The sequence below is a fragment of the Pelecanus crispus genome, chromosome 4 (genome assembly GCF_030463565.1).
Source record: "Pelecanus crispus isolate bPelCri1 chromosome 4, bPelCri1.pri, whole genome shotgun sequence".
NCBI lineage: Eukaryota > Metazoa > Chordata > Aves > Pelecaniformes > Pelecanidae > Pelecanus > Pelecanus crispus.
The window spans coordinates 86,840,080-86,867,098 of record NC_134646.1 but is presented as its reverse complement, the minus strand read 5'-3'; the positions used below and the strand labels follow the sequence as shown (position 1 = coordinate 86,867,098).

The following is a 27,019-nucleotide window of genomic DNA, read 5'->3' as shown; positions in this document are numbered from 1 at the left end:
AGAAGGGGGAGAGGGACTTGGCAAAGCCAGAACGCTCTGCGGCAGTGGTTTCAAAGTGGAAGATTTGACATTTCTTTACTGAAACAAACATTTTGCAAACAAAACACCCTGCAATGAATTGAATTATTCAGTTTGACCCCAGATTAATTCTTTTCTGTTTGTTTGCCTTTCATTTTTGCCCTTTGTTTGGGGAATGGAGGAGGAGGGATCTTGTTCCTGGAAAACCAAACCAAAATTCCCACCATCTCCCTCCCTAGCCTCTACATTTTGTCCCTGGATGCTGTTCCTCCCATGCCCACCCTCTCCTGGTGTTGGACATGAGTCAGGGTGACTTTTGCTTAGGTGGTCTGACACCCTGCAGCCGTCAGGGTCCCTCTGCCCTGCTCTGCTCCCCTCCGGGGCCAGTTTTGGAGGGTGAAGGAGGAGTTGAGGTCTGCAGAGGCCATCCTACCCCTTCTCCCTGGGAAAGGCGACGGATGCCAGGGCCAGGAGTCCATGCCCAGGGCTGCAGTCTCCGTGCCGCTCGCTCTTCCAGCGGTGACCTTGGAAGAAGGAGTCAGGATTGTTCCTGCCCGTGCATGTATGCATGGGTGTGTTTCATTGTGTGGCTCCAAAGCCTTTCTCCCTCCTTGCCAAGCCTGGCTTTGGTCCCTCCTCTGACGGATGACTGGAACAAAGGACCACTTTGTTGTCCTCATCTGAAATAGATAAAACAGACAGACGCAAACCCCCTCTGCTCTGAGGTTGCTGAATGTGTTGTCCATCTCGTCCAAGTGGGGTGAGAAGTTCAGCCCGAGGTCTGTTTAAAACAAGTCTGTGTGCACATGAACCACAAACACCATGGTTACCAAATGCGAAGAAGAGAAGCTCCTGAAACTCCTAGAAAAGCAATTTTTCTGTAGCAAGGTCTCCTGGGCTAAGCCTTTCTAGTTTGCTTCGCTGGGATATGCACACGGAGCAGGGTTTTGCAAGGGCTGAGCGTGCACAAGCGGCTGTGGGATTTCTTGGGCGACCCAGGTGTGGATCTGCCCATATTCCTGCCTGCTCTGCACCTGCAGCCTCCCCTTGTTCTCCGTGCTCTTTCCTGGGTCCTCATCCCCGTGGGAAGCAGAGCAGGAAGGATGAGCATGATCTGCAGCCCCAAGGGATGAGCTGATATTTGTTTCTTCTGATAAAATAGTCACGGATGAGCTCTCTCCCACTAGCTTCTGAGAGTTCCATGGGTGTCCTAGTGGAAACTGAGCCTGGGGGAATCTTTCTGCCATGAAGCAGCTGTAAATTCAGTGTTTTCATCTTGACCCAAGGTCTGATGCAGGTCTGGTTCCATGGGGTCAAAAGCAGTGCGTTTGGGGACCAGCCCGAGCTGGCGAGCAGGGGGACCACTGTCAGGCTTGCCCTGTTGCTCAAACCCAGCTATTTTCTGGTGAGAACATCCCATTTCTCCCCCTCCTCCACCTTGACGGAAACACACCTTGCAAGACAGGAGCAGAACCGCTGCTTGCTGCCCAGGGCAGGGGTAGGTGATGGCAGCTCTTGGTTTGCCAAGGACAACCTCTGCTTGTGCTTGGTGTTTTGTTTGTACCAGCCCTTGGTCCTGAGCTCTCCGAATCCCTTTCTGTTAAAAACACCCTGAGTCACCTGGCTCCTGTGATGAACTTGGCTTGCTGCGTTTGCAAGCCCTCAGCGTCCGCAGGAGGAGATGCTGTCCTGCGCTGAGAAATATTAACAGCTTTTCTATAAATGGGGTTTTTGCTGCGGTTGCGCTTCAATACCCCATTTATTCTCTGCAACCATTCCAACCCAGTCCCGTTTGTTGAACATCAAAGAAAACCCAAACCCTGCTCTTGTGCCAAGGATGCCTCGTCCGGGGAGACCTCAACCTTAAAACCCAGGGGAGGGGGAAGGCGGCACTGCTTGGGTTCATTCATTTTATTTCTCCTAAATTGTGCTTTTGCTGATGTATGTTAAACAATGTTTCTCTAACCCCATTGATAACCAATCATTTTAATTTGTAGCTTGCAGAGGGTATGACCAGCTCAGCATTAATTAACATACCAGCTTCTCGGGCCCAGCCTCATGTATGTATTGCTTAATTTCTAACTTACTTGCTTGATTAATGGGTTTTATGGATGATATATGTGCATATATAGATATATTTAAAGATCTGCAAAAAATGAGGCAGTTCTTTTTGTGAAAGGTCCCCTTGCTGTCCTAGAAAAATGGAATTTCATCTTGCTACAGGTGTGTGTGCATTTCAGCAATCATTTTGCTTCATGCCAAAGAAAATGAGGTCAGTTTTGGGAGGAGGGATGAGGAAGCTTCCTCCCTCTTGTCCTCACGGAGCCAACGGAATTACATATGTGCTCGAGGTCGGATGTCTTCCCAACAGCCTCTGGCTTCTCTGTGCATGCCAGCAGAGCCTGGTAGCTCAGTGGAGATGGTGTGTCCTGGGTGGCTGCAGTGGCATGGTTGAGGACTTGGTGGGACTTCTGTGCTCCTCCACATCCTAGCTCAGGGACCGTGACAAGTCCTAGGCATCACGTTGGTGTCAGTTGAACTAAGAAGGTGTTGACCTTCAAAGAGGAGGAGGGTTTCACCCCAAGGAAGGTTTCATCTCATCGGCGGGACTTTGCACAATCATGGTTCTTGCAGGTATACAGCCTGGTGCCCTCAAAGTGTGGGGATGAGGGAGACGCCAGGCAGCGCCCGAGCAGTGACGGATCCCTCCTTGCAAAGTGTCTCCTGCTCCCTTTGTGCATTTTTTCATAAGAAAATCAGATGTTTGGGAAGTTCCTGGGTTTGTAAGATTGGCGCTGAAGCTGCTTTGCTTTCTCAGGGCTGATGCTCCAGAGGAGCAATTCTTCTCCATGCCCCACATTCATCCCTAGCAGGGTTGTGACCTTGGGGCTCCTCTCCCCTCTTAGATCCCTCTTGATACTGGCCCATGAGTTACAGGGCAGGGGCGGTTCCTGCCAAGAGCTCTGCACGTTTCTCCCACGTGTTTCAGGCCAGAATTAATTGCGTTGCTTTCCACTTCCTCGCCGTGACAAACAGCTGACTCCTTCCCACCGGCCGAGCCCGGAGCTTCAGCCCTGGGGTGTAAAACACCAGTGAGTCAGCCCGGACCTCTGGAAAAAGGTCAGCTCGGAGGTGTTATTTATACTGTGTCTTTGGGAGGAATAACCTCCCTTTGACGTCTGACCGTGCGGGATGGAAGGAAAAATGAATTGGGCTTTCACTTGCAGAAAACAGTAAAAATCGAGCAAGCAGAGCACATGAGTAAGAAAGGGGTTGCAGCTTCATGGCAGCTGCAACTTTTGTATGCAGAAGCCCCTGATAGGCATCGTTGCAGGTCTTGCGTAGGGTTGGAGGCTTGTTTAATGTCCAGCCTGTCTCTCCGTAATACATAGATATGTGCTTTGTTGGCCCTACGCGCATCTCTCCAGTACCTGGTTTATCCATTGCACCCACAAAACCTTGTTCCTCGATGTGGCTTCCTTTGTCGCACAGAGAAGACAGATGGGTGGCTGTGCTGGGATGCGGAGTATGGAAACAAAAGCTCTGTAAATAGCCTCCCCCCTCCCTTTGTTCATCAGCATCTTTAATTTATGTGAATATGTTTTTGGTTTAGTTCAAATAAAATTCTACAAAAAAAAGAAAAAGAAGAAAAAGAAAAAAGCTGCCAACCAGTAATTTAAAATAAAAGCAACAGAATATTAGGCAGTAATAAACCCATTCTCCTGGGCTTCACCAAAGGATGAAAATCACAAAATCACAAAGGATGTGATTAAATATAATAAACCTCACATTGTGGAGAGCTGCTGACGCCTCCCGGGGAAACCATCCTGTTTTGGAAAGCGCGTCACCGAGACAGCCCGTGCACGTCTTCCTTCCCGTCTCCTCCTTTATAGCTGGGGAGCTTTGCACGAAAGCGGGAGCTGTGGAATGAGGCAGAGGGGCTGCAGCTGGTTAAATATTAGGAAAAAAGCTTTTACAGCCAAAAAAATCCAGCCCGGTGTGGAGTGTGTGAGGGAGCTCCTGAACTCCGCCAGGTTCTGCCTCCGACCGTGGTGTTAATGACCTGGAGGAGGGGGAGCGTGATGGGAGATCGTGGGCTTGCCCCTCCTGGAGAGCTGAGCTTGCAGATCAATCTGCCCATCTTCTTGGTGTGGTCCACAAAAGCTATTTTTTTCCCTTCACCTTGAGCATGTGGGTTATCTGCCTCCTCAGCAGCGTGGCCTCAGTGTGCTGAGAAAAGCTTGAAAAAACCCCAGACCCAGAAACGGCTCTGGAAAATGGGGCAGGCATTGCCGGGGGGACCCGGAGTGCCACCAGGGAGGGCGACGGCCATCGCCTCTGCTCCCTGTGGCAGCAATCCCCTACAGCCGCCCGGGGGGTAAAGGCTGGGGAGAAGTGATATATGATATATCACTTGGTGGGTACGTCAGGTCAGGGCTGCCAGAGCTGGTGCTTCAGGCTCTGCTTGGAGCCTGCACGAATCCAAGCACTTAATCTGCAATTGTTTATAACCTAGTTCATAAACCCTTTCTAATCTGGCCTCTCTTCGCGCTCCTCTGGTGCAGCTGCTGGCAAAGCCCTCCTAGAAAAATTCAAGAGTCGGCCTTTCGTCCCTCTCTTGGCCCTCCTGAGAATCTTTGGCATAAGCAAAACGAGATGATTTTGCAACACCGATGTCTCGTAGACCCACCTCTCTGCTCCAGATCTGTCCCCTTCCCACTGCGCTGAGATCCTGGCTCATCCCTCTGGAGTTCAAGCGATTCAATTGTGTTCAAAGGGCAGAAGAGAGACTCGTGACTTCTTAAAATGTCAAAATAAGCTCTTTCATGAGCCATTTCCCCCTCCCTGCTTGGGAGGAGCACTCTAATTATCCACAAAATCCTCTCTATAATTATCCACAAGATCCTCTCTTTGATGTCCTGTAAATCTCCTTTTCAAACTGGCAAAGCACCCTGAGAGCCCCACCTGGGCTTGGCCAGCGTCCCCCCAAAGCTCTCCGAGGATGGAGGTGCCCTCCGTGTCTCTGCCATGATGCCTACCAGCGCCGACCGGAGCGTGTTCAGGATGAGATCCTGGTGACCCTGGGGGTGTTAATTTGGGAAAGTGCAGGGGACTGCAGGACAGAGGAGAGCCCATAGACATCATCAGCAGAAGGTGTAATACACCTCTTGCTAAGATCAAAGCCTACATTTAGTCAGCTGAATCATGACTAAAGCTCAAGTTGATGTGGTATAGATGCCACCACCGGAGCTGGTCACACCGGGATCCCTTTACAAACAAGGGACTGTAAAACTCTCTATGCCTTTGGCCCGTTTTTTGATATCTGCCTTAAGAGCAATATTTAAATGGAACCTGTTTGGGGCCGTTTCCCATCCTTCATCTTTTCTGCAGAGCATTGCACAATGGGAGCTGAATCCCGAGCAGGGTCCATGAGTGCCAGGGCAGTACGAATACCAAATAAGAGCATTATTGATTGTTAAGGGCAAGAGGAAAACACAGAAATGCTTCTGAAGAACCACTTTAAAATGTCAACAGATGCAGCTAGGAACTGCCAGAAAGCTGCTTGTGCAAGCAAGGAATAAGCAGGGTATAATGTGGGGAGGATATGTTGCATTTTGCAAAGCACCTGTTGGCCATCAAGGGGCTTTGAGGGCCCTAATCCCCTTTGGCAAGGTGTCCTTGTCCGGGTCTCCTCCAACCTGCTCAGGATCGAAGGGACAGACAGGCTCCTTCTGAGAACTACAAACAACTCCCGTTGAGTGAAAACATGGGGTTAGCGTGAAAGTCCTAACATAGGTGGGCGTCGAGGGACCCAGATTTGCAGGAGAGCCACGAAGCACTGTTTGCAGAGGACCTCCCACATGGTTAATGCCCGTGCAACTTCTGCATTTCCAGCTGTGAAATGGTCTGGCAAGACTTCCTCTCCACCAGCCTTAGCTTGCTGGAGCAGTAGCAGGAGTCAGGCAATTCATGAGGATGTCCCAGAGGAGAAATGCTCATGAGGAGCCCTCAGACACCTCTGAGCTATGAAACTGCAACGAGGAGCTTCCGTTCTCCCCTGAGAAGCACTATAAGGTGTTTTCTACGCAGTTGTTCATACTGTTATTTTGGCTTGCAATGCTTTGTTTGTAAGAAATACAAATAACCCATCAAATGGCAAGTTAGCAAAGCTAACGCAAGCCAAAAAAAAACCAAAAATCAAAATCTGTAAACTATTTGGAATAATTGGTTATTTGCTGTGTTTGCTAGTTCCAAATCAGAGCACATATTTTACTGCTTATCCTGTTACTGTTAGTTGGAAGAGCTCTTGGTGTTGGGTATCTCCTGCTGAAAATGGTCGTCAACCCTCTTTGCAGCCCAGCATTGCCCCCCGGCACGTTCCTGACGTCGTTTTTTCTCCCGGTGTTTGGTGCACACTTGGGGGATGGCCCACGGCGCTGCCACGGGCAATGGGTGAAAGCCCTCCCAGGCCAATCTGCATGGTGAGCTGGCTTTCCACTGGCCAGGACTGTGGGGAAATCGTCCCCAAATATAAACCATGCGATAGAGGAAAAATGGTGGCAAGAAGGTGCGTGGGTGGCTGCCTTTGGGTGGACGTGGCTAAATGTAGGCTGCTTGAACAGGATGGAAAAAAAAACACTCAAAACAAACAGTTTTGTCCAATTCTGAGCAAAATTAGCAGTATGGTGGGGGAAAAAAAAAAAAAAAAGGTGAAACAGCCAGAAATGGATAATTTCTCTTTATGAACATCTGACAGTTCACGCCTTGAGGGTTAATGGAAGGATAAGCCAAGTCCTCTTGCAGGCTCCGGTGTGGATGGACGCATGTGGTTTCTCCTCCTCCCTCCAGTGCTGCTTTCTGCACGGTGCTGCTCGGAGCTGCTGCAGGTCCCTGGGCTAGGTTGAAGGAACCAGGTGAAAGGACCAGGATAACCCAAAGGATAACCCAAAGACAGGTCCCTCTTGGGGAAGAGGTTGGAGTTCAAGGAGACAGGGAGGTTGTTAGCGTGAAAAAACGGGTAGATGTGGCACTTGGGGACATGGTTTAGTCTAGTCTACCCTTGATTGGCTTAGAGTAGACTTGGTAGTGTGGGTTAATGGTTGGACTGGGTGATCTTAAAGGTCTTTTCCAACCTAAACGATTTGATGGTTCTATGATTCTATGAAAAAGGCTTCCTCCAACTTCCAAGGTATGGCAGGCATGAGGTCCCAAGCCCAATTTGTGACATCTCCATTTTGGAGTGTCTTGGGCAGGGCATGGCCTCCTAGCAGGAAAATCTGTTTTTATTCTGTCTCCCAGGCACTTCTGCAACTGCTCCTGGTCTGTATTTGTAGGCGACGGAGCCCCGTGGGCAGCAGAGGCTGGCATGCCTCCCCAGCGTGGGGAGAGCACCTTGTTCGGGCGGTGGGTGGCTGGTGGGCTTCTTTGCAGCCATTTCGTTGCAGAACCGTGCTGAGGATGCCTCCCGCAGCAGCGAGCCGCTCGGTTTCCTGCCTGGGTGTGCTGACCTCTGGAGCGACGCTAGACAGAGCAGCAAAGGGATTTAGGCTGTGGTTGGAAAACCCCAAGGAGTGCGGCTGCGGTGTTTAAAGACATTTTTGTGTTCCCCAGCTGTTTGCCATGGCCTCTCCGCTGGAGCTTTCTGTGCCCGCGGGAGGACAGGGCTGGGCTGGGTTAGTTTAGTCGGGTAATGAGCTGAGCTGACCAAGCTGCCTTTGTGCTGTGAATACCACCCTCTCCAAGGCTGACATGCTGGGTGTCATCTGCAAAAGCATGTTAACAAACATCTGGGGAGCTGCATCTATAAATGTCCAAGCTGTTTCTAGAGGGATCTTCTCATCCCAGCTGCAGAACTTTCCCATAGCAGGAAATCTGCCTCCCAGATGTGAGGTGCGAGTACATTTGAGACTGAGACAGTGGCTTAGCTTCTTTAGAGGGAATATTTATTATTGCTATAATTATCTATATTCCCACAGGGAAGAGTGTGTAATCACTACGAGAGCAAGCATAAGTATTAAGACGTCAGCCGTCTCGTGACTGCTGTGCTCTCCTGGCTTTGCTGTCTGGACGTTAACCTGTCCGTGCCTCAGTTTCCCCCCACCTGTAAGGTGATGATAAGGACTAAGTTTCACCAGAAGCCAATATGTCTATCGCGTGGCAACGTCTCAGGTTTCCACACCTCCCTTTGCTCCAGACCAAAAGGGCCATTTCAACATATTTTGTGAAAACATAGTTTGTGCTGGACAAACCCAGACTCCTGCTATCCCCATCTGGGAATGCATCGATGGCATGGGCTTGGAGTCGCAGGAAACCCTGGGCAGTGGGGAGAAAATCGCCCTGGCTCAGCCTCTCCGCCAAAAATGAGGTTAAAACCAGTGCGTTCCCCCCACACGAAACAAAATGAGATTGAAAACATCCCGAGAGCTGTCGGGATAACACGGGGCTGCATTTTGGGGTCCGGAGGAGGAAGGAATTCCAATACCCTCAACAGCAATGTGGGTAAAAGCACTACATGGAGATCAGGCACAGCTCAAACCTCCTCCCCTATTTTCTGGAGGGGGTGAGTCAGCGGCGGCTGCTGGCCCTGCTGAACCGAAGGCCTCATCCAGAATGCCCTTAAGGCTGCGTCCGAAGAGCCTTCAGAGGGATTTGCACACTCGATTGAAGTTAAGCATGTGTCTGAGTGCTTTTGCTGTGTCCAAGCCATAATCCCAGAAATGTTTCAAGTGGGAAGTTGCAGCCTGCTGGTGAAATTCTGGTTTTAAAGACTTTTTTTTTTTTTTTTTAAATCTGAATTTCTTTATTTTTGGAAACGGCTGGGCTTTTGGCCATAAGACATTTCTTTCTTCCGGGAAGCCCCCCTGGAAGGGGGTCTCCTGCTGCCCCTTTCCTGGATGCTCGCAGAGCTTCTGGAAAACTGAAGTAATGGTCCCATTCAGGCTCTTGCCTGGTGAAATGGTCCTGGATCCTCTTCTGCTGCTCCTGTATTAAACGTTGACCTTTCTATTTGAGCAGAAAATGCCAAAGCTGGGCACCCTGGCGCTTGAAAGGTCTTGACTTTATCTCATAGAATCATAGAACCATCAAATCGTTTAGGTTGGCAAAGCCCTTTAAGATCACCCAGTCCAACCATTAACCTACACTACCAAGTCCACACTAAACCAGTCAAGGGTAGACTAGACTGAACCATGTCCCAAAGTGCCACCTCTGCCCGTTTTTTGAACGCTTCCAGGGATGGTCACTCCACCACCTCTCTGGGCAGCCTGTTCCAATGCTTGACCACCCTTTCCGTAAAGAAATTTTTCCTAATTTCCAACCTAAACCTCCCCTGACGCAGCTTGAGCCCATTCCCTCTCATCCTATCGCTAACTACATGGGAGAAGAGACCAACACCCCCCTCACTAAAACCTCCTTTCAGGTAGTTGTAGAGAGTGATAAGGTCTCCCCTCTCAGTACTGAATGGGAAAATGTTTGCAATCCTGACTCCAGCCTCGGGGCATTTGGGACACAGGTGCCAGCCCACATTACGGCGGTCCCTGCTCTGTGGGAGCTGTGGTTGTGGGGGAAGAGAGCATGAGCAGGGATGGGGAGACAGCAAACCTTCTGATAACCATGAACCATGATAACCATGATCATGATAACCATGATCACGACATCTGAGTGAGCTTCTCCCCAAGTCAAAATTTTAGCAGTTAGTCACTTGATGTGAAATTTACCCACAAGCGATGCTCCGCCGTGGGCCTGTGCCCCATTGCAACCCCGTGGGGTCCATGCAAAAGTTGGAGAGGGCACGGAGGACGCTTGAGGTCCCTCAGCCATCTGTGCCAGGGCTCAGGGCACAGACCCCCACTCTGAGGACCGTCCTGTATCATGTCCAAGATAAAACACTGGAGGTGATTTTGGCTATTGCCTGGCTGCTAAATGAAATCCCTGAATTCAGTCGCTTATGTGGTGGAGCCATTGCTTTCCCTGGCTTTCCCATTTGCAGGCAAATGGATTAATGTCCTTCGCTATTAACATTCCAGCTGCTCCCCTTGCCTCCTCTTTTTTTTTTTTCCTTCCCCCCCCCTTTTTTTTTTGTAACATCAGTAGAAATCAGCAAAAATATCTAACCAAATTCTTTGTCTTGGGGCTGCAGAAGATACCATGGGTAAGTCGTCAGATTAGTTTAAGTGCTTTCTTTGTAACTCAGTACCTGTGGAATGTCGTAATAAAGCCATGATGGTCAGAGTGTAGCTTTTTAAACAATAAAACAGGGGAAGCGATGAAAGGCCCTTTTTTTTTTTTTTTTCAAGAAAAGGGAGGCAGCAGAGGCCTCAGAGTTAATTTATGTAATATTTCTATTAAAAACAATGTCTATTCAAGACAGCAATTTAAAGCCTGCACCGTTGGCTTAAAATATAAATCCAATAAACCTCTATTATGATTCCTCCATTAGGTCAGTGTGATGGAATTTTGTGGACTTCTAAAATAAGACATCATTATTTTTCAGGAATGTTTCATGAATCACAGTCAAAGCCCCTTCATCTTTGCTTGTATAAATTTCAAAAATGGTGCTCTTATAAAATATATACATTTGTTGAAACCGGCAGCCGGCTTTCTTCTTGGAACAGCATCCTTGGAGCTGAAATCCAGTTTGCATAGCAGATGAGGCAAATGCTCCTTAATGGCATTGTGGCTGTGGGCTGGGAGGTTGTGAGGCTGAGGCTGTATGATATTTGCCCGTTCCTTTGTATAATATCAATGAGAACAGTTACATTACGCCTGAGCGAGGTGCAGCACCTGAGGACCGTTTTTATTTAGTGGAAGTATATGCATTTTATGCATATATTTGGTTGCCCATGTGCTTTGTTTGGATGGGGAGGTTGGGTGGTGCTGGGACACAAACCAGAAAGGCAATCCCCATCCCAGAAACCCCAAAACCTCCCAGACCATGCCTAAACTGGGGGCTGAGTTTAAGAGCAGTCCTCACGTCCTCCCTGAATTTCAGGCTGTCAGGACCATGTTAGCACAAGAGTTAATTTGTCTCATCCCCTGTGCGGTCCTGCACTGAGGTCCTGGGAAGACTACCATCCAAACTGGCCAAAATCTGCTCCTGGCCTAAAAATGCTGTGCATTTCTTCGTGTGAGCTCTACCTCATCCTCCTATGGAGAATCATCCTCTCTGCTGACAGGTCCGTGGTGTCGCCGTGGCTGCCAACAGCTGGATTTGGGCTGGAAGCATCCCAAAAGCACCTTGAAACCAGGCAGTGGGGAGCTGTAGGTTGGGTTCATGATAACTTCATCACCTCTGCAGGACAGAGACCCACCAAACCCAGGCTGTGCCATGGGGTTGGTGCACAGGGCAGAAGTTCACCTCTAGCAATTATGGGAGATGCTGCTGTCATTGATTGTTGGGGTTTGCTCATGGAGATCTGTAACTTTGGTATCCCTTGCCACCAGGAGGAAGAATTCATTGACTGGTGGAGCAAATTCTATGCTTCGACAGGAGAGAGGGAAAAATGTGGCTCCTATTTAGAGAAGGGCTTTGACACCCTGAAGGTAAGTGGCCTTGGCTGGTTCTGGCTCATTGGACCTGCACTCTCCATGATGTTTTTCCACAAGCTTTGATTTTTTTGTGTTTAGGCTTTTTTTCCTTCTGGGACCAAAAAAACCAAAAAAGATAATTTTCCCCTAAGAGCAGGTACTTTTGTTTTAAAAAATAACTTTTGAAAACTTGGTTTTCTTTGTAAAATCATTTCTGGTAACTTTCCACTTTGCAGACTTCAAGAAATTGTCACTTTTCTAAATGGCAGAGGAGGTGGGGAACTGCCACCCTGAAAAGTGTTTGGGAACAACAAGGAAGGCCAGAGATTGCTTAGGGAAGAGGGAGATTTAGGTACCCTGTTACAAGAATTGCTAAAATTAACACAGGAGCCCAAATAGGACTCAAATGGGGAAGACCTTGCCCGGTCTTAAGGAAAATGTTCCCAGCAGGAAGGTCGCTCTGGCTGATGAAAACCCTCTGCGACACCTTGGCTTAGTCTGGGTCTTCTGTGATGTGCTGTTATTTATTGTAGGGTTGCTCAAGGTCTGTTCTTCATCACTGTCCTGGGGGGACAACGAGGGTGACAGGTCCCAGGACTCGGTCCCTGTGGGTGGTGTTTCCCCCAGACTGAGGAGCTTAGGTCAAGACTTGTCCCAGATCGGTGGGGACACGCTGCTGGTCCCCCGCTGCCCGGGAGCAGTCCCTGCCCTCGTCCCCCATCTCTCCCTCCCCAGGTCTACGAGACAGAGCTGGAGAATGTGGAGGACTTTGAGCATCTCTCCGACTTCTGCCACACCTTTAAGCTGTATCGCGGCCGGTCGCAGGACTCGAATGACGACCCCTCGGTTGTGGGGGAGTTTAAGGTGCGATGGTCTCTCTTTCTACCTGTACCTGGGAACACACTCTGCTGGGCGGAAGGTCTTGCTGCTGAGTTGCCAATTGACTATTTTTGGGTAGGAATTCAGTGAGAAATGGGCCATAAGAGTAGACCACCGGGCCAAGTCTGAACAACCTGCCTGTGCAGGTCTGGCTTGGCTGCTGTATTTCCAGCAGTGAGTACCTTGCATGCTTCAAACCCAGTCTAGGCTGTGTTGTCCTCCAGCAAAAACCTATCTGGAGCCAACGCTGGATGTAAGCGATGGAGCATCTTCTTTCTCCAGGGCAGTGGTGGGAGTGTGTGTGAGCACTGATGGTCTCCCCAAGCCAGTGCTCAGAGCTCTCCCTTTGGAGGTGTCTGTCCAGTGCAGAGGAGCAATGCATCTTTTGCTTTTTTTTAACCTTTAGCCTGTTTGCAAGAGAAGAGGAATTAAATTTTTTTTAATTCCTGCTCTTACTCAGCACTGTCCTCCCCTAAGCAATACCTAGAGACAGATTCCTGCCACTTCACTGGGTGGAAATCAGCTCTGGTGAATAAAACACTTGTAAATTTTTGCATTTTCTCTCTCCTCCTCCCGCCCCTCTCTCAGGAACCAGCTGCCTTGTTCAGGAACCCTTAAAACTGTCCCTGCAGAGAAAGGCTCAGCCTAAACCTTCGCAGGGCTGATTCATAGCAAGGCTCCTTCACGCCTCTTTAAAAACGTGAAGGCTCAAAGGACAGGGAGGTAGAAGAGGTAAAGGACAAACAGGCCGGAGTGGCTCTGTGCAGACTTATAACAGAGTTTGCATTGACGTTCAGGCAAGAGATGAATGATACAGGCAGCTCGCCACCCTGCTCCTGGCTCCCTCAACCATGAAGAGCCTGACAGGACGTGGTCTGGTCTAGTAATAGAGGAGGGTCAGGACCTGGGCTCTGTCCCCAGCATTGTAGTAGTTGTAGGTGCCCCATCAACATTCAAGGTCAGGTTGAACGGGGCTCTGAGCAACCTGATCTGGTTGAAGATGTCCCTGCTCATTGCAGCGGGGTTGGACCAGATGACCTTTAAAGGTCCCTTCCAACCCAAACCATTCTGTGATTCTATGCAACCATCCAGACCGTTGTTGCAAGCCTGCTCACACGAGACCCATCTGCACGTGTGGGTGTGCAAGTGCAGCTGAACATGTCTGTCCTTCACAGGGTTCGTTCAAAATTTACCCTCTCCCGGATGACCCGCGAGTCCCAGTGCCACCTCGACAGTTCCACCAGCTGCCGGCCAGAGGACCCCAGGAGTGTCTTGTCAGGGTCTACATCATCCGGGCCTTCGACCTCCAACCCAAGGACGCCAATGGCAAGGTAACCTGCTGGAGAAAGTGCTGGTGGACCTCAATGTTGGGTCACGGAGTGGACTCTTTCAACAGGCCAGTCCCGATTGATCAAAATTTGTGTATATGGCTTAAAATTTAGAAACAATGGTGACAGCAAAAAAGGAGAAAAATCTACCCCTTCTTTCTGCCTCCATTGCAACATCTGGGAATCCCAGGAGCCAACTCTTCCTCCATCCTGAGGGATTTTTCAGTAGGGCTAGTTAAAATAGCTAAATGATTTTTTTTTTTTTTTTACCTTGGTGCCAAAGGAAACAAAATCATGTCTTTCACATGACTGCTTTTTGCAAAGCTTTGCCAGTCTGGAAGAAAAATTCAGTGCAAAAAGAAAATTGTGTTGGTTCAAAAAGAAAATGTTCATTTTGTTTCACTTTGCAAAAAACCTCAGGGAAAAATCCTCCTTAACTCTCTTTGTTCCACTGGAAAATAGGGAAAAAGTTAAAAAAATGTATGGGAAATATTTTGACATGAACAACCCCCCCCCCCCCTGCTTTTTAATCTGCTCAAGTTTTTGAAAATGGACTTGGAATGAAAGTTTTCAATTTCTTAGAAATCTCCCGTAAGAGATTCCTGCAGATCAAAAAGGAGGAGTAGAAAAAATGTTTTTCTAACATTGAAAACTGAAACCAATCCAAGTTTGACCCACAGTCTTTGCCCCTCTGCTGTGATGTCTCCTAAAACTCATCACAATCAAGGGGAGACAAAAGGAGAGGCCTGGATGCCCAGTCCATCCTCACGCTGCAGACCTTCCCCAAGCACTGCTGTTCCATCCTTTGCTTCTTAAAAAAATCTACGAGTCAAGGAAAAGTGACGAGGAACTTGGCCTGGGTGTTTTTTCCAGGGAGCGTTACTAGCCAACATCTTTCCCATTTGTGGTTTATTTATTTATTTATTTATTTTTATTTTTATGTGAGCTGAGTAAGATGGTGGGTCCCTCTAGGTACTAGACTCCAGCTGGGTGACATCTTTTAGGTGAAGTTGTTTTTTTTTCTTTTTTTTTTTTCCTTGCCCTGGCAAAAATGCTGACTCGAGTTAATTTAACCACTTTTCACATTTATGCTGGCTTCCTGGAATAGTTTTAGTTGTGAGAGAGAAACTTAAAAACTTGCTAAAAATGTAAAAATATCTGATACAACTTTTAGATGCACAATGAGGCTTTATGTTAAAGTATGCTTCCATTTTATTTTTTTTAGATTTGTTGCAGCATCTTGGAAATAAATGGTTTTGAACCACATTTTTTGAAACAAAATGTTTTACCTTTGACATTTTAGTCCCCTACATTTGTAAATCTATTTTTGAGTAGACCTCAAACTTAAAAAATGATGACCTCGATGGAACCCCAAAATAGGTGACTCAGATGAGAATGGGAACATCCTGAGGACTTGAGAGGAAGCCCAGTCCGTCGAACAAGCCACAAGTAGTTTTTTTCATGCTCTTTTATTGCTTTTCCATCCCATGGGCCTCAGAAGGGCTTGGACCCTTGTCCCACACTGCTAACTGGTCCTTCTATCATCCTCAAAAAGGAATTGCAGTGCAGGTAGCTCTTGCCTGATGGTGACAGATTTGTGGTAAGGAGTTAATGGTCAGTTTGTCCTATCCTTGAAAATAGGCGTTTGTCAAGGGTGGTGGAAGATCCTGCTTGCTGGGACAAGGGGAGGCAGAGTTATCCCTTCGCCGTCAATATTGCAGTGCAGTGACTCTTTCTTGCATTTATTTTCGTGCCCATCTTTAGTGCGATCCCTACGTGAAGATTTCAGTGGGAAAGAAATCCATAAACGACCAAGAAAATTACCTCCCCTGCACGCTGGAGCCTGTCTTTGGAAAGTAAGTTTTGATTCAGTTTGGAGTCCATGTGATTTTTTAAGTCATATTGAGGGAATAGGACCAGGCCAGCCAGAGCTTCCCATTCCAACCTACATTCATGGTCAGGTTGGACAGGGCTCTGAGCAATATGATTGAGTTGAAGATGTCCTTGCTCGTTGCAGCGGGGTTGGACTTGATGACCTTTAAAGGTCCCTTCTAACCCGAACTGTTCTGTGATTCCCATGGCGTGCTCTCACCTCACGTTCGACCTTGCTGAAGTGAGACTGGCCTTGGCTCGACCACCGTCCGACCCACCATGGCTTGTGTTCGTCTTTTCCCTGGGACTTTTGAGCTGTGGAGCATGTACTTGGTCTGGTCTGTCATCAGTGGAGACATCAGGAGGGTTGCTTAGACCTGAGATTCCCTTGTGGAGGCATCTGCCTCATCCCAGTGGTGGTAGAGAGAGTCTGGGGAAACTCTGCTCCTCATTTAGGCTCTTTGGTTAAAAGTCTGAAGAAAAGACACGATGAATGGAGGCCTGCTTGATTAGGCTGCAGCATGGGACCCCTCAAAATCAGATGCCCTGAAAATTATCTGTAAACTTGATATGGGCTGGTTGAGTTTGCCTTGCAGTAGGGCCATAACTCCGATAAAAGGCAGAAGATAACACTGTTTTCAGAAAAAAGTATTCATCAGAGCCAGAAAGCACCACAGGGACCAGGCAAAGTGGAGGGAGATAGAGGAAAACCTGGTGCTCAGCCTCCACGTGCCGATAGGACTTTGGTGTCCCAGAAAGGCTGGATTAGACGTAGGGGGTTATGCTTCAACACAAGCAGGGGTCAAGCCCTACTCCACATGACGTCCAGCTGGTTTTCTTAGGTGGTTCTCGCCAGCTCAGGATGTCAATGCCACGACACCTTCCCAACAAGGCAAGATGGAGAGGGAGATACACCCTCTGCAAGGATGGAGGAGAAGGGAAAGGGATGGTGAGGGTGATACTGGTGAGACTGTGGAGGACAGTCTGCATTAGACAAGCCATTTCCTCCTCTTCTGCCAAACGGAGATGGCAGCTCTGCCTTTCCTACGGTGAATGCAGAGTGGTTGCTCCCCATCTGGCGTGAGGGAGCCCCGGTCTCCGGTGGGCCAGGATCTCCTGCCCTGTCGCAGAGCCCACATCCAGACCCTGGTGAGCAGTGCTTGGCAGAGCAAGCCCTCCTTCGCCAAGCCTGGCTCCCGGCCAGAGGCCGTCTAGACAGCATGCTGCACCTCCCACCCCGTCTTTAAAGCAAGATGTAAAACCGAGGTCCTGGCTGCTGGCGGCTATTAAACCTCTTGTTTCACGAGCTTTTCCCTGGGCGGCTGGCTGCCATCCAGCTTTAGCTAATTACTTTCTGCTGACCCCAGTTCCTCCTGCACTCTTAATTGGTGGCATAATCACTCACTTCCCCTCCTTAAAAGCTGCTGCGGGGTGGGTGCTGGCAGTGGGAATGGGCGTCGTGTTTCTCCCCGGCATTGCCTGCCTTTCGGCAGCAGGTGGAGGGGTTCCTGGTAGTGGTGGGTCAGACCCGGGCTGTCCTGCTCACCCTGTCGTACCACCTTCCACATCGCTCACATCCAAAAGCACCGTCTCGGTCTGGATCGGGGCGTTGTGTTTTGGTGGGGTCTTGGTGCTTTGTCTCTTGCAGTCCTTTATTTGTAGAGGGAGAGGAAGGTTTGCTCTTGCTTTATTTATGTCAGTATGTGGACTGTGGTGTAATGATGGCAGAGGAGACAGCACCGAAAAAAGGTGCTTCGAACCGGGAGGAGAGGACAAGGAGGCTTTGGAGGGTCAGTCTCATGCTGACCACAAGCTTGGCCCAGGCAGGCTTGACTCTTGTTTTGGACATTTGCTCTTTGGGCTCAAAGAGCAGATGGTTTTCCAAAGCTGTCATTTCTCCCCCTTTCAAATTCCACGGCAATGATGATTCCTGACTTTCGCCTGCTGCTCTTTTCCCAGGATATTGCAGTGACCACCGTCATGTCCAATTAGCAGATGGAGAAACTAAGCAGGAAACTAAACCTGCTTGAGAATAATTCAACCAGGCAAAAAGAAACCCAAAGCATGCTTGTTTATGTGTTTACCCACAAGCTAAGCCAGTACAACCCAGGGCCAATAGTAGTGGGCCAACGTGGCAAAGATGCACAGCGGGTGTGCTGTCCTCCCAGCACTGGTGGGTTGGGATGGTGCGTGGGTCCGTTTCCCGTGGGGCACGCAGCAGCGTGAACCTCCATCTCATGGATGTTTCTTGGCTCCCGTTGCACAGGATGTTCGAGCTGAGCTGCACTCTGCCCTTGGAGAAGGACTTGAAGGTCACGCTCTACGACTACGACCTCCTGTCGAAGGATGAGAAGATTGGGGAGACCATCATAGACCTGGAGAACCGGTTCCTGTCAAAATACGGGGCGCGCTGTGGCCTCCCCCAAACCTACTGCATGTAGGTACCTCCGCAGACTCAGGCAGTGGGTCTCCGCAGCTGCCAGGGCTGCGCGGTGCCGAGCTGGCCATGGGGACCGGGGTGATGCCTCAGCCCATGGGTCTGCTGGCCCAGGTGTGTCCCAGGGGGACCTGACCAGGGCTGTACTTCACCACAGAGATTTGTTTAGAGAGACAGGTTCACACGGCAAAGCCCCACATTTGAGGAACTTCCCTGAGCCCTGGCTCTCCTCCAGAAGCTTGAAATGCTTCCAATAACAGAAATCGCCTTGGGAAGATCCTGTTACATCCCTGATGCCTCTTGGGCATCCTGCGGTGAGGACAGCCCCCATGCACGGGGCCAGCTGAAGGGTGACCTCGTGGGTCTGAGGGGGCTATCAGGGCACCCCAGCCCTGCAAGCCGGGGCTGAGCGGGGTGTGGGACATACAGCCCCGTTCACCAGTGGGCCAAGGCGAGCACAGACTTGGCGCTGGCTGCACCTTTGTCGCCAGTGTAACGCTGCTCCTGCCCCTTGTTGAGGCTGGAAGATGTTTTATCACATGTTGAGCTGCTGTTCTCCCTCCTGTTTGGTTTCAGCTCTGGACCCAACCAGTGGCGAGACCAACTCCGTCCTTCCCAGCTGCTTCACCTCTTCTCTCTGCAGCACAACTACAAGGCTCCCACCTACAAGTCCGATCGGGTCATCTTCAGGGAGCAAGAGTACATCCTCTCTGAACTGGGTAAGGTAACTGGGTAACAGTTTCGGGGTTGCAAATAACTTTTCTTTATCCAGAGCAAGGGATGGAGTCGGAGGTCATGAACGTATCACAGTGCAGGGTTGTCATGGAGGCCAGGACTGGGTGATGGGCACGTCCCCATCCTCCTCACCTTGCTGTCCAGGTTGGCTCTGCATCTTTCCCAAGCTTGGCTCTGCCCCAAAGGCTGCAGGTTGCAGTTGGATCTGCACCAAACCCCAGGGTTGAACCCAGACCTGCAATCCAGCCACCTTAACTTTGGCCTTGAGTGACTGCCCTTTGCTGCTTGCAGCAAACCAAATACACGCAGGCTGGGAGCAGCAAAGTCCGTCGCAGCCAGAGAGGCTCCAGCCTGATCTTCCAGCTGCTGCTTGGGCCGGAGGAGCAGTTGTGCTGTTTGCATCTCTGCGTTTCGGGGCTGGAGTCACTAGAGGGAGACAATATCATACAACAGTGCCCAGCAATCGCACCACGGCTCATGGCTTGGGGGGCGAGGTGTGCTCTAGCTGGAAGTGCAAAATCAGCCTCTGCCAGCAAGGAGAAAATATCACCGAGTGATGGGGAGGCATTTTCTTGTTTGCACAAAAAAACCCCACCAACACTGACACCTGCAATATGCCGGGCATCAACTCATGCCCATCTGACTGGCATCCTTGGGGGCCAAAGTTTGTCTTTTAGAGAAAAGTCTGCTTTTAAACATGGAAGGGGTGTTTTGGCCCAGGGAGGAGGTGACACCCCACTGTATGGCTCAGGAGCTGCAGTTTGACTTTGTTAAAGGCCACTACGGTATTGCAGAGCCATCGAGGAGGACTTGGCCTGGAGAGGCACAAGACGGCACAGCCCAGGGCTGATCCCTCTCCCTGCTCTTAGGAATCAAGGCACAAATTCATGGTTCTCCTCTTAGGAGGAAGAGTGGGGAAGCAACGGCTCCTTTGCAGCCTCTCGTTATGCGAAAGGTTTTCAGCAAGGGCTGGAAAGGTGTTAAACCGAGCGGGGTCTTCCCCCCTCTCCCAGCCCCTGCCTTTCACCTTCCTCTGCTTTAATGGTAATCAGTTCAAAAAACAGAACAAAGTCTGATGCTTGACCTCAAGGAGATCTGGAAACCAGCTGTGTTCGCAGAGCAATGTCAGATCTGAACCTGGTGGTATAAAGTGAAGCTATTAAACACGAGAGCATGGGTTTTACAAGCACTGCACCCGGACCATTATTCCATAACCCCCACATTTGTTGTTTTCTGAGAGGGGCTTTTTCTTTTTCCTGTGCATGCACACACACACACACACACGCACACGCGCGCACGCCAGGTTTCCACTGCTTGGGAAATAGCCCATATGTCTGAAGTTAACCACTTCAAGATATTGCCAAGAAAGGAGCTGGGATATATCACCTGAAAGTTGCAGAGCTGTAATAATATTTATGGAGCGCGTTTCATTTCAAAGGTCCTTGAAGGTGCACGGCCTTGAAACGCTGTGGCTGAGAGGCAGCGTCTTGGGGGTGATGTCCTCCACCAGCTCCAGCATGGCATGTGCGGATGGGGAGGCAGGAGCAGGCTCAGCTGAGGCCAAGCTGGCCATCCGCGGTACCTGGGTGTTACAAGGGATCCCAAATACCAGGACAGAGAAGGCAACGATGGCCATTATGGCTAGGTCTTGTCTGACCTATTTGCGGAGGGATTAGGGTCTGGTGTGGAGGAGGGGTGGGGAGGTGGAGATGGTTTCGGGTCTGCTCGCGTTTGCTGCGGCTGTTGTGTGCTGGTTCATTTTGATGAAAGACCATGAATACAGTGGGAGCAGTGAAGACCGGAGCAGGGACTAGGACCGGCCATCAGGCTGTGCTGGTGGTGCCTGCATGGCCATCCTTTTCCTCTCATTTCTGTCTGCCACCCTGGGACCTGCAGAGAAGCAGCAGGACCCTGCAGGGAGCTCAATCCTCTGCCTGGCTGAAGATCCTGGATGGTTTTAAAGGACAGGATTTAAATAATATCCATCACATGAGTGCTTGCAAACTGCACCAGAGCAGACCCTTTCATCTCCTCTCCCTGAAGAGCTTTGATCACACATTAGATAAACCTCTGCTGGGGGTGGGAACGGCAGCAGAGCAGCAGCATGGGCTGGAGGGCTGCTGGGGACCTTGCAGCCCCAACTGCCATGATTTTAGGGGGCCAGAACCCTTCAGCAGGATCAAAGACTGGACTCTCCATGTGCTTCAACTTGGTCCTTGCAATGTTTCACTTACTGTGATTTGGGGCAGGGGGGGACTTGCACAAGAGTCCCCACAGGTCTCCGTCCCATTGCACGGCGGTTTGCCCACGTGTCCCGCTGGGAACAGGTTGCCCTGTGTCCTGGAGAGTTTGTGATGATGGTGGATTTGCAAACGGAGGCTGTGCTCCTCCTGCTCGCCCTTGGCTGCAGTGAGGCCGGTGGGCTCGTGCTTGCTGCCTTGCGGAGATCCCGGCGGGGCAGCCAGAACCCGTCCCGGCGCAGCTGCAGCCGTGGCGTGGCGTAACGCTGCTCTTTGCTCTGTGGCAGAGGACGGCAAACCCCTTAACCCCCACCTGGGGCCGGTGGAGGAGCGTCTTGCCCTGTACGCGCTGCGGAAGCAAGGGCTGGTGCCGGAGCATGTGGAGACGAGACCTCTTTACAGCCCTCTCCAGCCAGAAATCGAGCAGGTGGGTGGTGTGACGTGCCCAGGACAAGACCGAGAGCATCACCTCCTTTCGATCCAATGCTAAGCAGGTGGCTGGCTTGCTGCGGAGCCGTGCTGGGGATACCTGCCCCAGGAGACGGGCTTTTCCCGGAGAGGGGAGTCAGCTGGTGGGACAGAGCAGAGCGCTGGCTATCAAACACAGGCTGGAGTTCAGCTCCGTGGCTGGCTTGCTCAGGGTGCTTGGGGAGATCGATTCCAGCCTCCTGTGTTCATTTTTATCAGCATTTGCTCACAATTTTATTTTTTTTCTTTTTTTTTGTGGGAAAGCCATTTCTGATCTGAAGGTCTTAATGAAGAATTCTTCTGTACCGGTCGTGACACTGCAGGCTCCTTTGGCAATGCAGCCAAAGTGTGATTTCTGCAGCATGAAACCGCCCTTGGAGGCGTAAAGTGTTAATACTGTTGCAGGCGGGATGTTTTTTAGCCAAATGAAAACTAAACAGGTTTCCATCCAAACCCAATCAAAATCCAGGTATCTGTACTTAGCCTAACCCCTTTTCTTTGATTAAGACGTATGTGTACTTTATGCATTTGGATCAAAAAATGCTGCTTCCTGAAGAAAAAAATGATTAATTTTCATCTGTCGTACAGGTTCCAGTTGCATTGCAAAGGCAGTTTCAAGAGATCAGCTCTGCAGCTGGTGTAAATATGCACAGCCACTGATCTGCACCGTTTTAGCCAGTTCCCTTCTGTGGTTCAGACCACCTTGCCAGTGGTGGGAGAGAATTGCCGGCAGAAGTAAATGCATTGGCAACTACTCTAATGCCTTTTCATGTTAATTCACCCGATGAAAATGATGATTAGAGGCAGGAGATGGCTTCTATCAGCTGACAAGTGGGTCCATGCTGTTCTTACAGGTACAGGTGTCATGGTCTTGTTGGACCAGCCATGGAGACGCAAGGGTGCTTCCTCCATGACGTGGGGTTGCATATGGGCAGAGCAATCGGGGTCTGCCCTGCACCGGTGCTCCTAACCAAGGGCATCCATAGCGTGACGCTGGGCCCAGGGGGATTAATCTGTGTGACTCGGTATATGTTGCATTCAGGGCAGTTCCCAAAAGCATGGCTCTGACCTGCTGCAAAGCCACAGAACAGGCTGGCTCTATCGGGCTGTCTGTAGTGAGCTAAAAGCCAGGTTGGGCTTTTAAAGTTTTCTGCTGAAATGAGAGATTTTCTTGCCAAAAAGCAAGCAAACCACAAACCCCTCTCTGATGGGCTGATTGTCAAAGGATGACTTTTTTTTTTTTTCTTCCAACCCTTGAGACTGCACAATAAAATATTTTATTGGCACCCATTGGTGTTTTACGGTAAAAGAGGCCACCTAAAAACATCCCCCCTGAGATTTCAGCTGCATTTCTGCTGCTCTCTCCCTGGAAGGATTTTGTGAAAGTGGAATTAGATTCCCCTCTCCTCAACCCATCCTCCACTCCCATGGGTCAGAAACCCATAAACCGGCTGTCTAGCTGGTGACAACTGGTGACACCATGGAAAACAAGTGAGCTGCTTGCTTCTCCAACACCTCCCATGGACCTAATCTTTAGTCTGTCCCTATGTAAAGATAGTCAGTCATGGAGAGTAAAGGCAGAGTGCACCTTCAACTTATCCAGACCAACCACTTAGATATCGCAAGCCATTAACATATACCCAGCTATCACTAAAATATTTTTAATATAATACTTAATGACACTTTTCCATTAAGGAAACCTTAGTTTTCAACTAAGGAACATGGGAGCACTTGATATTTTCTCTCTCCACTACTAGGTCTTACTGAGGAGGTGAAGGTAACCCAGTTTGGAGGCTCACCAGGCTTCGTGTGCCTTTCTTTCCATACAGGGAAAGCTACAGATGTGGGTGGACCTGTTTCCGAAATCTCTGGGTCAGCCTGGCCCCCCTTTCAACATCACGCCACGCAAAGCCAAGAGGTAACTTTATTTCTTACTCAGTGCAGTGCTGGTTTCAGCACCTTCTGTTTGTGAGGGGAGAGGAGAGGGCTCGGAGATGTCAGATGGGGAGGCATTCACCTGCCTAGTTAAGAAACATCTATGTGGGCTCATCTTCAGAGGAAGATGATGAGCTCATGTCTTAGCTCCTTCAGCTAAACAGCTGAGTAGCACAACCAGGCTGTCTAGGTGGGCTCTGGACCGAGATTTCCACCTCTCATGTTGCTTTTGTTCCTGGGGCTGTCCAGGTTCTTCTTGCGCTGCATCATCTGGAACACCAAGGACGTCATCCTCGATGACCTCAGCATCACCGGCGAGAAGATGAGTGACATCTACGTCAAAGGGTAAGCCACCCCGCTTCTGTGTGCTCTGGGTACATTAGCCTAAAGGTGCAAGAGCAGCAGTGACGGAGTTAACATGGCCCTTGGCATCAACATGGCTGTGGTAGACATGAACCCCCACTGGGATGAAGGGGCCGTTCACACCTCTCCAGCTACGGATCGAGCTTCTCGGCAGACATGTCTCTGCTGGGCTCATAACTGCTTCACCATGTCAAGTTTTCCTTTGCATCTCTTGGATGCTTACATGGCAATATTTACATTTAGAAAGATAAGACGTGGGGAAGCAGCCTAGCCATCGGAGAGAGGGGCACGTAGTCTGCATTTCCACTGTCGGCTCCTTCCCAACTCCTCTCCCGGGACAGCCATGGGCTTGTTCCATATACATAGGTTGGCTTGTTTGCATAGCTGCTTTTTTTGGAATTCCTTTTTTTCCTTGAAACACACAAAAATGTGGCAACCAGCAGTAACTACTCTGGCACATTCCCTTCTCTGCCTGACTCCATTTATGTTTTATCTTGTGTAAAATGGTGCAATCCCAGCCAAGGGACTTACTTATTTTGTGCGTTCTTTGGATTTATGGACAGGAAGAGGTAGGATTTTGAAACAGACTGTAAATCCCTTTTTTACAGTCCCAATTTTCCTCCTGTAAATCCAGAATGCGCACTGCTTACCTGGTATTCACATCAAGTGCATTGTTATCAGCTCCAGCTAAGCTGCTCTGTGCACTTTGGGGCTCTGAAATAGTAGTGCTTGCAGGGTGTTACCGGGAGAGCGAGAGCATCCAGTGCTCGCTGATATCCCTCGCCTGGCTTTTAGCATCCCCAATGACCAAGCAAATCTCGTAGTGCTGTAAATGAGTTAAAAACTCGCTCCACTTCCTCATATTCCTCCTCAGATGGCTGCATCGCTAGCATCTCTGGGTAAGGCCTGAATAATCCTATTGGGAGGGGAGGCAATGGTCCTTCTTGTGCTTAAGCGTCTGCCCCGCAGGTGGGATCCAGTGAGCAAAGTGGCCTTCACCACCATGGCGTGGTGCTGCTTTGGTGGGGACTGTTCCTTGCGTCCACTGCTGCCTCCTGAGCGGGGGCTGGAGCCTACTTTAGGGTGAACTCGATGGACAAGGAGCTTTTACCTGTGGCTTTCCTTCAGAAGATCTCACAGTGCTTCTCTGAGGACGCTACTGCTGGTTTATTCTCCATTTTACCCATTAGGCAAGGCCAGGGCTGCAATCTCAGTCTCTTGGGCATTATCTTCTACATAATATCTAAATTATTGTTGAGTCAGTTAGGCAGGTAAATGAAATAGGAGCTTTTCTATTATGCCTGAGGCAGTTGCCGTTTATTTTATTTAATTTAATCAGTTATTTATTGATAGTCTTACAGTAGCATGAAGAAGTCTCAACCAAGTTTAGGTTGTGCAACGCTGAGTGCAGAGAGACTTTCCTTTCCTAAAGGCTAGTGCTGTAGGCAGACAAAAGAGTTGTAGTGTAGGGAAATCATATTCATTAGGCACTGAAGATGGTTTTTTGAATTAACAGCCCTCTCTGTCACTGTCATTGATGGAGGATATTTTTGTATTGTTTTCATAGTGAAATTTCCAGTAAAAAGTTTTGCTTCACCAAGAGGATGGACCAACACTGAGCCAGTTCACACAGGGGCTGGGAGGTTTTCACTCATTGTCTTGCAAGTTTTTCAAGATATTTTAAAGTAAAACCAGTACTGCTTTGAGCCAGTTGGACTAGAACTTTCCAGAGTCCCCTTCCAACCAGCCACCACTACTGAGATTTATGTGCTATTATGTGGCATCTTTAAAACTCATCTTCATCCCCTTTTGGGCTCCTAAGTAAAAGGATGGCCTGGGTCCACCAAAATCTTACACTCGTGCTGAACAAAGGGGAAGGTGTGTGAGTTTTGAGAACAAAGTTGCCTCTTAGATTTAAGAACCAAACTTTGCCTTTGGATATCAGAGATACCTTAAGCTGAATGGATTTAAAAAATACTGGATGAATTAATGGGCTAAAAATCCGCCCAGTCCTGTTAAGTACAAAACCGTTATAGAATCATAGAACCATAGAATCGTTTAGGTTGGAAAAGACCTTGAAGATCATCCAGTCCAACCATTAACCTACACTACCAAGTCCACACTAAACCAATCAAGGGTAGACTAGACTAAGCCATGACCCCAAGTGCCACATCTGCCCATTTTTTGAACACTTCCAGGGATGGGGACTCCCCCACCTCTCTGGGCAGCCTGTTCCAATGCCTGACTACCCTTTCCGTGAAGAAATTTTTCCTAATTTCCAACCTAAACCTCCCCTGACGCAGCTTGAGCCCATTTCCTCTTGTCCTATCGCTGGCTACATGGGAGAAGAGACCAACACCCACCTCACTACACCCTCCTTTCATTATCCATGGTTCAGGAAATCTCTGACCTGCAAATTGTTGGAGTCTGGAGAGGTGTGTTGGGAAGATGTCAGGATGTGTTTGCCCCAATCCCGTACTCTTACCTGGATATTTGCTCTTGGCCCTGGTCAGAGGCAGGATACTGGGCAAGATGGGCATTTGGTTGGTGACCATGGCCATTCCTACGTCATGTTTTTAATTCTGGGGCACTGTGACTTGAATGCTTTTGATTTCTGACATCTCTTTCCTGCAGTGGGGGAGGGTGCAACAAGTTCTGCAAGAAAAAAAAAAAAACCCAAACAACCCGTGCCAAAGAGGCATCCACATCAAACCATTTGTTTGTCCTTTTGTTTGCCTGCAAGGAGAGGGCGCTCACACTGCATCCTCTGAGGGTCCCTGCCAAGCTTTGAAGGATGTGGATAAACACACAGGCTTGCCATTTGCATCCTATCAGATCAAATCAAATAATCCAGCCACAATTTAAGTATTAGTGTAACCTCATCACACAATTCCCACTGCCACCAAGCCCTGGCTGTCCGTGTAGCACATGTGCATGTGATGTGTACTGTAGGATGAACTTGAGTAGACCTCCCTTCCCTGTCTCCCACAAGGCATTTGGGGCAGGTCATGTGCGCCTCTCAAGCACTGGAGAAGAGGGAATTGTTTGAATAGCTGGGCAAAAACCCTTTATTTTCAATTTAAGTGGAAAACAATCAAACGAGATAATTGTTTTCATTAGAGATTCTCTCTGAATCCTCTGGCTTTCCTCCAGAAGGGCTCTAAATACACAAATGGATGTGTTTTATTGTTTTGTTTTGTTTCGTTGATTGCTGAATA

The 27,019-nt window shown here is 49.3% G+C and overlaps 1 protein-coding gene across 4 annotated transcripts in view; it reads left to right on the top strand.

The window, feature by feature from the left end:
- Positions 1–27,019, top strand: part of DYSF (dysferlin) — a 106,342-nt gene that overhangs the window by 58,698 nt on the left and 20,625 nt on the right. For 2 of the 4 annotated variants that reach the window (XM_075709261.1, XM_075709260.1), the window contains 10 exons: positions 2,016–2,078; positions 11,461–11,559; positions 12,280–12,408; positions 13,599–13,754; positions 15,516–15,607; positions 17,890–18,060; positions 18,637–18,779; positions 21,323–21,462; positions 23,333–23,421; positions 23,688–23,783. In XM_075709261.1, coding sequence (XP_075565376.1) covers positions 2,016–2,078; positions 11,461–11,559; positions 12,280–12,408; positions 13,599–13,754; positions 15,516–15,607; positions 17,890–18,060; positions 18,637–18,779; positions 21,323–21,462; positions 23,333–23,421; positions 23,688–23,783 — 1,178 coding nt within the window. The remainder of the gene's footprint in view (positions 1–2,015; positions 2,079–11,460; positions 11,560–12,279; positions 12,409–13,598; positions 13,755–15,515; positions 15,608–17,889; positions 18,061–18,636; positions 18,780–21,322; positions 21,463–23,332; positions 23,422–23,687; positions 23,784–27,019) is intronic. The other 2 variants (XM_075709263.1, XM_075709262.1) reach the window with 1 other exon arrangement.